Below are 12,385 nucleotides of genomic sequence, written 5' to 3'. Positions count from 1 at the left end.
GACTAACAAAGGCCAGAGGCTCCTGACTTGGGACAGGCGCAAAAATGCGGCGGGGTTAAACATGTTTGTGAGAACTCAACCCTCCCCCTATACCTCTAACCAATGTAGAAAAGTAAACGCATATCTTAGACTTGCATTACTGGTGGTAATTTTTATTACCTTTGAAAACCATTTTTTAGAGGCATTTTTCAGTACAACCTGGAAAATTGGCAAATAATCTATTATATTACAGAATGAATATATATAGAAGTATTCTCTTTAAAACCATCTAATTGACTACGTAAAACAAGCTTAACATTTTATCTAAACCTTTTCTTAATAACCCAAAATTTCTTTTGAAAATGGTAACAGGATAGACAAAATAATGTACCACCGATCAAAAAATGTTTCAACATATTCTTTTATGACATCATTAAGATTGCATCTTTTAATATGTTGTTCTTAAAGTACTGTTTGTTTTGATTTGCTTATGTAGAGGGTTGCTTGAATAAGTAACTTTTAATAATTTTTTCAATTTCAAAATTCGACATTTTTTGAAAATGACCCATATACTATTGTTTATATTTACTTACTTACCTATATAAAATTTTGAAATCTATAATGTAAAACAGTGACTATACAACACTAGCTATACACACTTTAGATGAAGCATCGTTCATATCCCCATCTAAACAAGCAATGGTTTTTTTTTTATTCAGGAAAACAATTGTTGTTATAAAATTATTTTATTCTCCCGGGCGCTTTTTTCCCTTCCCCGGCGCTATTTTTCTTCCCCGGGCGCTTTTTTTTTGTTCCCTGGCGCTTTTTCGTCACCCGGGCGCTCACAGGCGCTTTTTAGTAGGACCGAAAAAACCGTGGTGATCGCAGCTCTGCAAGTGGCTACCGACGTGTTAAGTCTAATTCGGTGGGTCACATTCAAATGAGGTTGATAAATATCTTAAGCAAGAAAATAATATTCAATGATTTTATTCATCAGAAGTATAATAGTAGAATCACCAGTTTTGCCTCTCTTACATTATCAGATTATCTCAACTGTTTCAGCAAAGAAACGACAACACAAAATTCGCAAATTCTGAAGAGATTCGAAGACTCGTTATAGTAGGGTTATGTCCTTTCAAAGTTAACCGATGTCAATTGCTTTAAAAAATGTAGGATTGTCGATGTAGCAATCCTCCTATCTCCTATTTTACTGGATCTTACTGGTATAATACCTTTTTACGATCTTTTAAATTTCTATTAAACTTGTTAAATTCAGGTTCACCATGAATAATGTGAAGCCTCTTCAAACGAATTAACTAGTACAATTTTGAATGGTGTCATTGTTGTAAGGGTCGTTGAAAAATTGGACCAATCATATCTCGTCATTCATTTAAAAGTCAATCATTTGTAGAGGCTGCAGATTATTAATGCATAGAAAATTTACCTCTGATTTTTTTTATCAATTGATATTTTCGATGTACATGTTGCAGCGATCAACTGTGCTTTTTTTTATCCCCTTTATCCCATACTGCCTGAACAGAAAATTCAACATCATGGCTCAGAGAGAAAAAAGGCAAATCTACTTTTAAGGATGTTCGCTACTCATTATTTTGACACCGTTTGCGCACCGTAGTTGAGAACGAATGCCGTAATATATTTTTTATTTTTTATAAATTTAAAACAATGTATTTGACTCAAAGTTATCAGATATTATATCTTACCTTATTTTTAGTGAAATTTTGATTTTAAATCAATTTTAAATGTCAAATTAATCCAGAATATACGACAATAATATTTACGCGGTATTTCGCCTATTTCCGGCATTGTTTACATTGACACCAGACGACATCAGAAGACCCGTCAACAGATCGTTTACCAGTATATTTGAACATTTTTTAACCATTTTACATCAAACTTTTATATCTTATTTACTTTTAATATACATCGATGCTATTTTTATAAGATCATTATTCAATGGGGAGGTTTAGACACGGATTTTTGTCTTGTAAACAAAAACAGAAAATTGCGTCAATTAGGAAGGGTCAGAACATCAGACAAACGGCTCGAACAGTATTACTAGATCATGCATATACAACTTCATATCCATCGTCTTCATATAAACAACCAGACCTGTCAAATTTTATAAATGAGGAAGTCGTAGATGAAAACAATGTTAACATAACATCAGACGACAGCTGGAGAAATGGAAGAAGGGTCGTAGAACTTGGGGTATTGGCAGATCATCTCGCTGCGTGCAAACAATGTGGTCTTCCACTCTCTTTACAAAACTGTTTAAACATAACAACATGTGGCCTGGCTGCTGTCTTGAAAGTTTTATGTGTCAACCAAAGTTGTAAAAACATCAATGCCATACCAACAGGAAAACAGCACAACAGAATATGGGATGTAAATACAAAGTTAGCAACAGGTAAATGTAATCATCGCATCCCAGTGGCGGATCCAGAATTTTTCATAGATGGGGGCCCACTGACTGACATAAGAGGGGGCCCACTCCAGTCATGCTTCAGTATTTCCCTATATAAGCAACCAAATTTTTTCCCTAAAGCCGCCTCTGCCATCCATTCAAAGATGTCTTACTTTATAAATTCTTTATAAGTTAAATAACAAACAAGTCTATAAATTGATAATAAGGCTGAAAGAAAAAATATGTGCGTTTCTTGTTCACCTGTAGCAATAATGTACATGCATGTGCAATCCTCTATTTTTTATCTCTCAAATATGTGTATTTTAAAAACATATAATATATTATGGATATTTTACACTAAGCATGTAGTGGCTGTTAAACTTCATATCTGATATCTCATCCTAATTTTCTCAATCATGTTTTTTTTTTTCCTTAAAAAAATATTTTGATCCCATAAAGTCATGCCATATTTGATGAAAAAAATATTGTGGTCAAGAAGATGACAAAAAAAATATTCAGAATCTTGCTTTCCCCTAAATTAAAACCTTATACAGGTAACATATAGCAGGGGCGAATCCAACCATTTTAAACAGGAGGTGTTCCTAACCCAAGAGAAAAAAAGGGGGGGTGTGTTCCATGTACATGTCCCCATTCCAATGCATTGATCGTCCAAAAAAAGGGGGGTTCCAACCCCAGAACCCCCCTGGATCCGAGCCTGTGAGTGTGAAGTGTTAAACTTTGATAAAAATAATTTGATGGAAAACTTACAAATAAAAAATTATGTTTACACATTGTGTGGAAAAAAAATCTGACTAGAACAAACAGCCATAACCATGTAACCCCCCCCCCCTTTAAAGTGAATTAAATTGGTTTCTTCCCTAGAAAACTTTATACTGTAAATTCAGAAATTATTGTGAAAAAATGTGACTGAGTTGTAAATAATTTAAACTTGAATTTTGAAATATTTTACATGAATTTTTCTCAAAATCATGAAAATTTAAATACTGAAAATCTAAAATAACAAAATTGCAATAATGAATGTTCAAACTTCAAAGTAATTTCTGAATTTACAGTAGTTTAAATTATTTAAAACTTTAGTCTAAATGATAAGTACATTTCAGACAATAAAATGACTTCAGATCTATACATGTACATGTACTTGTACATACATAAATATTGGCCTTCAGTCTCTGAGAGAACAGATTATAATTTTGCTACATTTAGCTGAAATTTTGATTAAAATTTACTTGATAAGTATCAAGCAAGCAGACTTACCACATGTAGTACAACGGTTGACCAACCTTGGGGGTTTAGTCAGACAATCATGTACATGTACAAAATGTAGATATGATGTAAAAAGAAGGCAAGTTAACCATTTATGAAAGCTTCATATTTGCTATTGGGTCTGTCTAACTCTTTATAAGTTCTATATAAATGTCCATGCACATGTATATGAATCATAATTTTAATTGCAAAAGTAACTACATGGACCATTGTTGGGAATTCCAGATATTTTCATCCTTCCACAAACATCTAATTTTAAATCTAAAAGGTTTAATAATACAAAGACACTTATAACCACACCACTTCTGACTGAGGTCACACACACAAATTATTGCGGTCAGAGTTTTTACTGTTAGATTTAAACCTTCCCCTTTTATATAAAAAAAAATTGGGTAATGAGTGGTATGATTGCAAATGGGACAACTCTCCACAAGAGACAAAATGACAAAGAAATTAACAACTTCAGGTCACTGTACGTCCTTCAACAATAAGCAAAACCAGTACCTCTAAATAATAAACTATAACAGACCCTGAAATTACAAAGAGAAACTAATGTCCGAATTCATGCAGAAAAAAATGAACGGAAAACAAATTTATGATGAAGCACATATCAACAAACAACAACCACCGAAAAGCAGGCTCCTAATTACTTGGGACAGGCACATACATGTAAAAAATGTACTATTACATACAAAATATGTGGTGCGGTTAGACATGTTAGATATGAAAAAGTGAAAAGATTATATAGGGTAAAACTAAGGCCCAACTTCAGGGTAGGCGGTTAGTCATCCCTTAGGGGGCTAGATTTATAACAAAAATCAACCTCCAGATTTAATAAATTTTGTTTTCTATTATTTTAGCATCAATTCATACTGGTCTTGGTGAAAGGCAAGTAAATGGTTTTCTATCCACATTAAATATACCTCCAGTTAGCCACAGAATGTTTGACCAACGACAAAATGAAATTGGAACAATTCTTGAAGAAATTGCAGAGAAATCGATGAAGGAATGGACAGAGAAAGAAAAGAGTATGACGAAAGAGTAAGTTAATAGAAATGATTTTGGAGTTTGAGGAATAGTAAATTTAGAAATTATTGAGTGCATTTATCTATTATTGCGATTTCATTATTTTAAACTAAAATGTGATTTAAATTTTTGCAATGTTGATAAAAATCCTTTTTACATAGAAATAAATTATAATAAATTTCAAAATGTGAGTTTGAATTATTGCCATATACATGTATTACTAAACCTGTCGCAATTTGTTCGCAATAATAAAAACAATGCAATAATTTCAGAAATAGCAGTATAGCTATAGTACTTCAATTTTAATGAAAGAAATTATTTAGTCTTCTTATAAATATTGATTGAAATTCATATTGATTAGTGGTTCTTAATATCTTGTCGTTCATGCAGGTTTCACGCTTCATTGAAGACCCATTGGTGGCCTTAATTCGGCTGTTGTGTGCTCTATAGTAGGGTTGATGTCGCTTTGACACATTCCCCATTTCCATTCTCAATTTTAATTGTTTCCTGCATGCTTAATCAGGACAAGAGCAAGTTATACAAATTACAATACATCCAAATTTCAGGTATAAATCAATTTTTATAGTCAATTTAGAATTTGATAAAAAGACATTTTTTAACATTACTTTAAAAATGGTGTACAAATAAAATAACATAATGTTTAGAAATTATTAAAAAGTATTATTTATAGTTTATCCCAGCTGCTATAAAATGATATACAGGTATCCATGTGTTACTAATTTCCATTTTTTTTACTTAAAGATGTAGTGGAAACGACGACATAACCGTAGCAGTTGATGCAGGGCGGCAAAAAAGAGGTAGTGGCAGATCGTATGATAGTCTCACAGGTAAGTTAAAGAAATTTTTATGTGTTTTATTACTTTGAACGACAAAACTTTATAAAAGAAAACTAGACCTATAGTTGTTAATGTTTATGTCATTTTGGTCTTTTGTGGATAGTTGTCTCATTGGCAATCATACCACATCTTCCTTTTTATATAGACATAGATTTTCAAGCGATACACATATAACCAATTAAACATACACCGGGGAATTTTTTCTTAATACTACTCCACATGAAAATTTTCATACAAATAATTATGTCCGGTGTCTGACAGCTTAGGGGGTATTTAGTGTTATACATGTATATCCTTGTCCTTTGGTAAGAGTCGGCTGTACTGTAGACATCAGTCTGTCTGTTACATTGTCAGTCTATTTATATTTACTTATTCGTTTTATATTGTCTTATCAGGGCCTTTTATAGCTGACTATGCGGTATGGGCTTTGCCCATTGTTGAAGGCCGTACAGTGACCTATAGTTGTTAATGTCTCTGTCATTTTGGTCTTTTGTGGATAGTTGTGTAATTGGCAATCATACCACATCTTCTTTTTTTATATAAATCAAATGTTTTCAAATTTGAAAACAATTATTATGATTATAAAACATACACTTTAAGTTTGATTTTCAGTCTGATACCCTGTAGGGTTTTTAAACAGGAGCCTTTATGTCCTTGATACAGTCTTCTTTTATTTTTATAAAATGTAAATGTATTCTCCAATTTGAATGAATTGATTTATTGTATGAATTATTGTACAGGTCATTGCTCAATGATTGGAACAAGAACAGGCATGATATTAGATTATAGTTTAAGATCAAGAACATGCAGAGTATGTGTGACAGCTAGAAGGATGAAAAAGATACCTAAAGTACATACTTGCAGAAAGAATTATAGTGGGAGTTCCAAAGCAATGGAAGCTGACATGGTGGTACAAATGGTAGCTGATGCAAGAATAAAAGGTACGAACATTATGACGATAGTTGGAGATGAGGATGCTACAACCATAGCCAGACTGAGAAATAAAGTAGACAAGTCAATAATAAAGCTTTCGGATAGTAATCATGTCAAGAAAACCCTAGGAAAGAGTCTTTTTGCTCTGAGAAATAAACATTCTCGCCTTACTACAAAGATCATTTACTATCTTATGAAATGTTTTAATTTCTTGGTTGCACAAGCTAGAGGAAGACCAGAAGAAATATCAAAGAATTTACCTGCACTATCTAAACACCCCTTTGGTGACCACACCAGTTGCGATCCCAGTTGGTGCCAGTCTTTTGAAGACTCTAGTATGAAATTTCGCTCTTTACCATATGGTAAACCTCTAAAAGACAAGCAACTGCAGGCCTCATTGAGCACATTATTCAGTAATTACATAACACAGTCTGAAAAGCTAGCTAAACTTGAGAGTACACAAGGCAATGAAAGCTTTAATAATACAGTGGCTTCAAAAGCACCAAAAAACAGACATTATGGTAGTTCTGGAAGTCTTGGCTATAGGGTTGCTGCAAGTGTCATTCAAAAAAATAAAGGTCACAAGTACCTCGTAGATGTAAGCACAAAATTGAAAGCATATTTGAATTATTGTTAGTCTCCTAAACAAGCTTGAACACTGAATTTCATATGTTTCTTCTAAAATCATATGAATACATGTACATTGTAGCCATTTGGATCCACTGAAACTAGATTTATACATAAACCAGCTGTAGCAAACTATTTAGTAATAATAGTTTTCATATTTGAAAAGTAATTTGTCTAAATATTGAACACAAAATTAAGTATCTCTCCAGCTTATAATTGTGCAATAGGAGATACATTGATTTATAGCCTACATAAAATTTCAATTAACTTGGACAAAGGGAGATAACTCTCAAATTTGTAATAATGTACAAACAGAATATTTATAGTTCAGATTTAAAGGTCATATATGTCCTGTAATCAAGTAAAATTGCCACTTTAGAATACATTTAAATGTATTAGTTTATCTCTATATATAGAGCTAAAACATATCTATATACTGTATGAATAAATGGGTATATAAAACAACTTATTTTCCAAATTGCATGATTCTTAGATGGGTCTGCTACTTCAAGTTTGACATAGAAAACAAAATCATCACAATTCATGTTTGTTTGGGAGACTCTTTATTTTCCTAACTTTTGACAGGACATACTATGGTATACATTTCTGTCTGTCTTTGTAAACTCAGTTTGAATTGCAGAATTGTTTTGGAACTAGTATGAGAATTAATACTAACTGAAACTAAAATTTCTCCTATAAAACCACAAAAATAAATCATTTCATGGATAATGGGGTACCATATTTGCTTCTGGCCAATCTGTTTATTATGATTATGACATTTTAACATTATTTAATGGGTTTTTTTTTCATTAATTGTTCACCTGTCAAAGGAAAATTGGAGAGAAATAGGATAGCAATATTTTTTCTACTTTTAGTTTTTCTAAAGAATTTGATGAATGCTGGCACATTGTCTTGAACACTATATAACTTATTTAAAAGTTTGATAGAATGTTTACCAACCAAATAAACATGATAAAAGGAATTACATTTTGCTCCAATTTTTATTCCTTTCCTTTGACAAAATAAAACAAATTGACAATTTATATATTGATTGCCACATTGCATTTTTGATTATATATTCCTACTTTTGTTCTTGTTATTTCTTATGATATTACATTACTATAAGTTCAAATTACTCATATCAGGCCAATGGCAATGGAGAATAAATTACATAACACGTAACAGAAAAACATATATTTTTATTAAAATAATTGTAATGTCATTAAAATCAGTATATATATATTGCTTTGTAATGGATAACAATATTTTCACACTAGAATAAAATAGTTTTTCAGTTCACAAATCAATGGGTGATAACTCTTTTCATGCCAGGTTAACTTAGTATATTAAATTCAGCAAAAAAAATATAAATATTTCACCTTTCATATAAAGTTGGAAGGAATTTACTTACTCATACTAATGAATGAACAAATATTTATTTATATATATAAATACATTACAGGCAAATAGAACAGCTGGTCTTTCACCTGGTGTTCACACATCCAAAGTTAGCGCGCTGAGAGATCTCCAGTACAAAAAGAGAAAGGCAATAGCGATTACAAAGAAGGCTAAACTGAGAAGATTAGAGTTGAAGACAGAACGGTAATTTGAAAGATGCATTTACATAATAGATTAAAATATAAAGAGCCTGTTCAATGTTTCTTTTTAAAAAGATATTGATATAGATGTTTATGAGACCTAAATCCCAAAAACAAAAGGAGTGCAAATCAGCCATCAGATAGATAACTTTAATAAACCAAATTACCCCCAAGAAGGGTATTTTGTAAGATAAATATATAATGAAGATATCTGTAAATTTGATGAAAATCCTAGTTGCTTTGAAATAGTTATAATTTTTTTTAAAAACTTTTGTGGGAACTGCACATTCTATTTTATTTTTACCTATAATAGATTAATTAAATCCTTAAACTTCACAGTAATACTCAGCCAATAGTCTTAAGGTGGCTCGTGGGTACAAAAATTTTAGCAAAAAATTAAACCTTTATTTTTTCATTACAAATTTTATTTATTACACTATTAGTTGTTTCTTTATGATATGGTACAAAAAACAACCCAAAAAAATTATTTGGTTTGGCCCCAGATGACTTTAAAAATTGAAAAAGCTCCAAATTATCTCCCTTTGGTGCAAAAATGACATTTTTTGGCCTTAAATTTGAAATATCTTTTTAAACTCATGGGTGACCTATATTTTTTATTAATGTTTTCAAATAAGCTGTACGTAAACTAAATAATTGTAAAATTTAAGCGATTTCTTATATTAGGTTATTTTTTTATTTCGATATTTCTACTTTTTCTCCTATTAGTTCAACAGAAAAAAAGAACATTAACAAAAATGTATGCTTCTTCCAGAGGCAGATTTTAGCTTTAATGAACGGGGACCCCATTTTTTTGTTTCATTTTTCTTTTAAGTATATGATAAAGTTCATTTATGAAAAAATATAGCGAAATCCTATATTAGAAAAAAAAATCATTTATACCCAGGAGCCCCCTTAACTTCATAACAAGCTAGGATTCAGTAAGATCCATATATAACTGAAATAGCAGTATAATTTTATGAAAATCCAAGTTAATTTGAAAAAGATAGTAAACAAACTTAAAGTTGACTATCTAAATTAAGTCTGACTGAAAATTTTCTCACATTCTATACTACCTATTTATTAAATCCTCAAATTTTATTGCAATAAATCAAACTTCCAAACAACCTGGCATTCTTTAAGATCAATGTATAATTGAGGAAAATGAAGAGTTTCATATTCATTGTTGAAAATGTTTTTTTCAGTAATCAAGATATATCAAGCTGTGAAGTGAGGGAAGGAATCAGTTACCAGTCAGGCATAGATATGGAAGAATCTAGATTGGATCCTGAAAACATAACAGAAATACCCCCTCCTAGAACTTCAAGAATAGAAGCCTCACCAAAGCATGATTCTGTTACAGAAAATTTCTTTGACATAGAAGCTACAGGACTAAGTATGTTATAATAAAAAAACATTTTTTTTCAATACATTTATTGTCCACGCCACAACGTGATGGAGAGACCTTTAAAGTGATGCTCCTTGTCTGTCTGTCGGTCAGTCAGTTACTTTATTAGGTCATTCAAATCTTGCAAAGCTGTTAGTCACCATATGTACTCGATCTTTTTACAACTGCCATTTATAATAATAATTCAACACAACTTATTGGAGATATTAGACGCTGATGTTTTTGACAATTCTACACTATACTAACACTTTTTAAATCCAACTCCTCAGAGAGTTATGGAACTTGATTTTTTTTAGCTTTCAAGATCTACACTATATATTAATACAAAGTCTGCCATGTACCTTGAAATAAAAGAAATATGTGGATTTCTTGTGTAAAAGCTTGTACATTATATGAACTAAATGTTATCACTACTCATTGCTATACATTTTATGGAGAAATTGGTAAACTTATTTTAATACAGAACCTTTACAACCACTGATACATGTAATTCTTATGTGAACATCTAGGAACTGGAATAAGTTGTATTTATATTGCTTTTTAGGTAGATCATCCCATATCACACAATTAGCAGCAAAGAGTGCAGCAGAATCTTTTTCCAGATTTGTCCTACCCCAGCACCAAATAACACCAAAGGCGGCAGAGATTACTGGATTGACATTTGAGAATGGGCAGTTATTATCAAATGGAAATGTGTTGCCTGCTGTCCATATCAAAAAGTGCCTCAATGACTTTATTTCTTTTCTTGAAAAAACTAAGAACAATGTTTTAATTGGCCATAATGTTCAAACATATGACTGTGTGTTATTGTACACTTCACTACAAAAATGTAATTTGCTTGATAAATTCAAGTCAACTGTGATAGGCTTTATTGACACATTGCCATTATTTAAACTTTCTCATCCAGGTCTGAATTCTTATTCACAGACAAATTTATTTGAAACATTTATGAGCAAATCATATGAAGCCCACAGGGCTGATGAAGATGTTGATGCACTATGCACACTTGTCAATAAGAAAATTGAATTAAATGTTCATTTTGAAAAAGTATATATACCAGAATGTGTCATATCAGACAAATTCAATTCTATGAAAGAATTGCATAAAAATTTGCCTTCTTTGAAGCTGTTGATTGATCGTAAGATACTTTCATTAGGAATGGCACGTATTATTGCCAGTAGTGGACTGTGCTTAGAGCACTTGAAGTTGGCCTTTTCTAGGAATGGTTGTAAAGGTATAAAAGATCTTTTCACAGAAAAGAGTGGTTCAGGTGTACGTGTCACAAAATCAGAAAAGATCATAAGACAGGTTTCAGATTTTTTGAAAGAATAATGTCATTTTCATGAACTTTTTGATGTTGTTTTGAATGTTTTTCAGTCCTTAGTTATATATTTTTAATGAAAAAAGGTCTTTGTTGTACCTAGTATACAGTGATTTAGATTTAAAACAAATTTTTTGGTTAAAAAAGATAACAGTATTTGATAAATTGACATATATGTTATGAAAAATGTCTAAATTTAAATTTCCCGTAGTATTTCATGGAATTTTGATTTTTTTTCAGCTCTAATTCAAAATTTTGCACATTGACCTATACTTTTCTATTAATAATATCTTAAAATAAAGTCTTGTGAATTATTTCTGAATTGTTTTGAAAATTTCTTGTTATTTTATAAAGGTTAAATCAAAGGTTTCATTTTGATGTCATTCTCTTTCCCGTACTTTTTTGTTTATTTTTTTATTACGGGAAAAACACATTGACTATATGCCTTGAATGCACAATTTTTGTAGAAATTGAAATAAAGGTATATTTTTATTGATATTAGAATAAAATATATTTACATTTGTATGAATTGTTGTTATAATTGAAACTTCAATGCAGATGTTCCAATTCTTTGAAAATACCGGATTTTTCAATACTGACATTATGAGTGACCATAAATGCCATCCTTACGAAAAATATAGCGCATTGACCTATATTTTTTTTTTCATTTTTCCACTCCCATATGAAAGGAGTTATAAAAAAACACAACAGGAAAACTTTCTTGTTATTTTGAATTTCAGTAGCGAACCTCATCAAATTCCATTACATTGTCAACGATGCATGAACAAGACAAACATATTCAAAGAGTAAAAATGTCAAAAATAGGGGTACAACAATAGGGGTACAACAGTCAATATTGTGTTATCATCTTAATATCACTACACAAACAACAAATGTAACAAAGTAGCACAAAAAGGCATACATCAAATT

At 31.0% G+C, this 12,385-nt stretch overlaps 1 protein-coding gene across 1 annotated transcript; it reads left to right on the top strand.

Annotated features, from left to right (window-relative positions):
- Positions 1 to 1,815: 1,815 nt before the first annotated feature.
- On the top strand, positions 1,816 to 11,596 carry LOC139516649 (uncharacterized). Its single transcript, XM_071306862.1, has 7 exons — positions 1,816 to 2,407; positions 4,549 to 4,729; positions 5,477 to 5,562; positions 6,312 to 7,102; positions 8,594 to 8,733; positions 9,932 to 10,122; positions 10,679 to 11,596. The coding sequence occupies exons 1-7, from the start codon at positions 1,954 to 1,956 to the stop codon at positions 11,464 to 11,466; spliced, it is 2,631 nt and encodes an 876-aa protein (XP_071162963.1). The 5' UTR covers positions 1,816 to 1,953; the 3' UTR covers positions 11,467 to 11,596.
- Positions 11,597 to 12,385: the final 789 nt, after the last annotated feature.

This window comes from Mytilus edulis, chromosome 3 (assembly GCF_963676685.1).
Source record: "Mytilus edulis chromosome 3, xbMytEdul2.2, whole genome shotgun sequence".
NCBI lineage: Eukaryota > Metazoa > Mollusca > Bivalvia > Mytilida > Mytilidae > Mytilus > Mytilus edulis.
The sequence above is the reverse complement of the archived record's forward strand: the minus strand, read 5'-3'. Positions and strand labels throughout refer to the sequence as shown.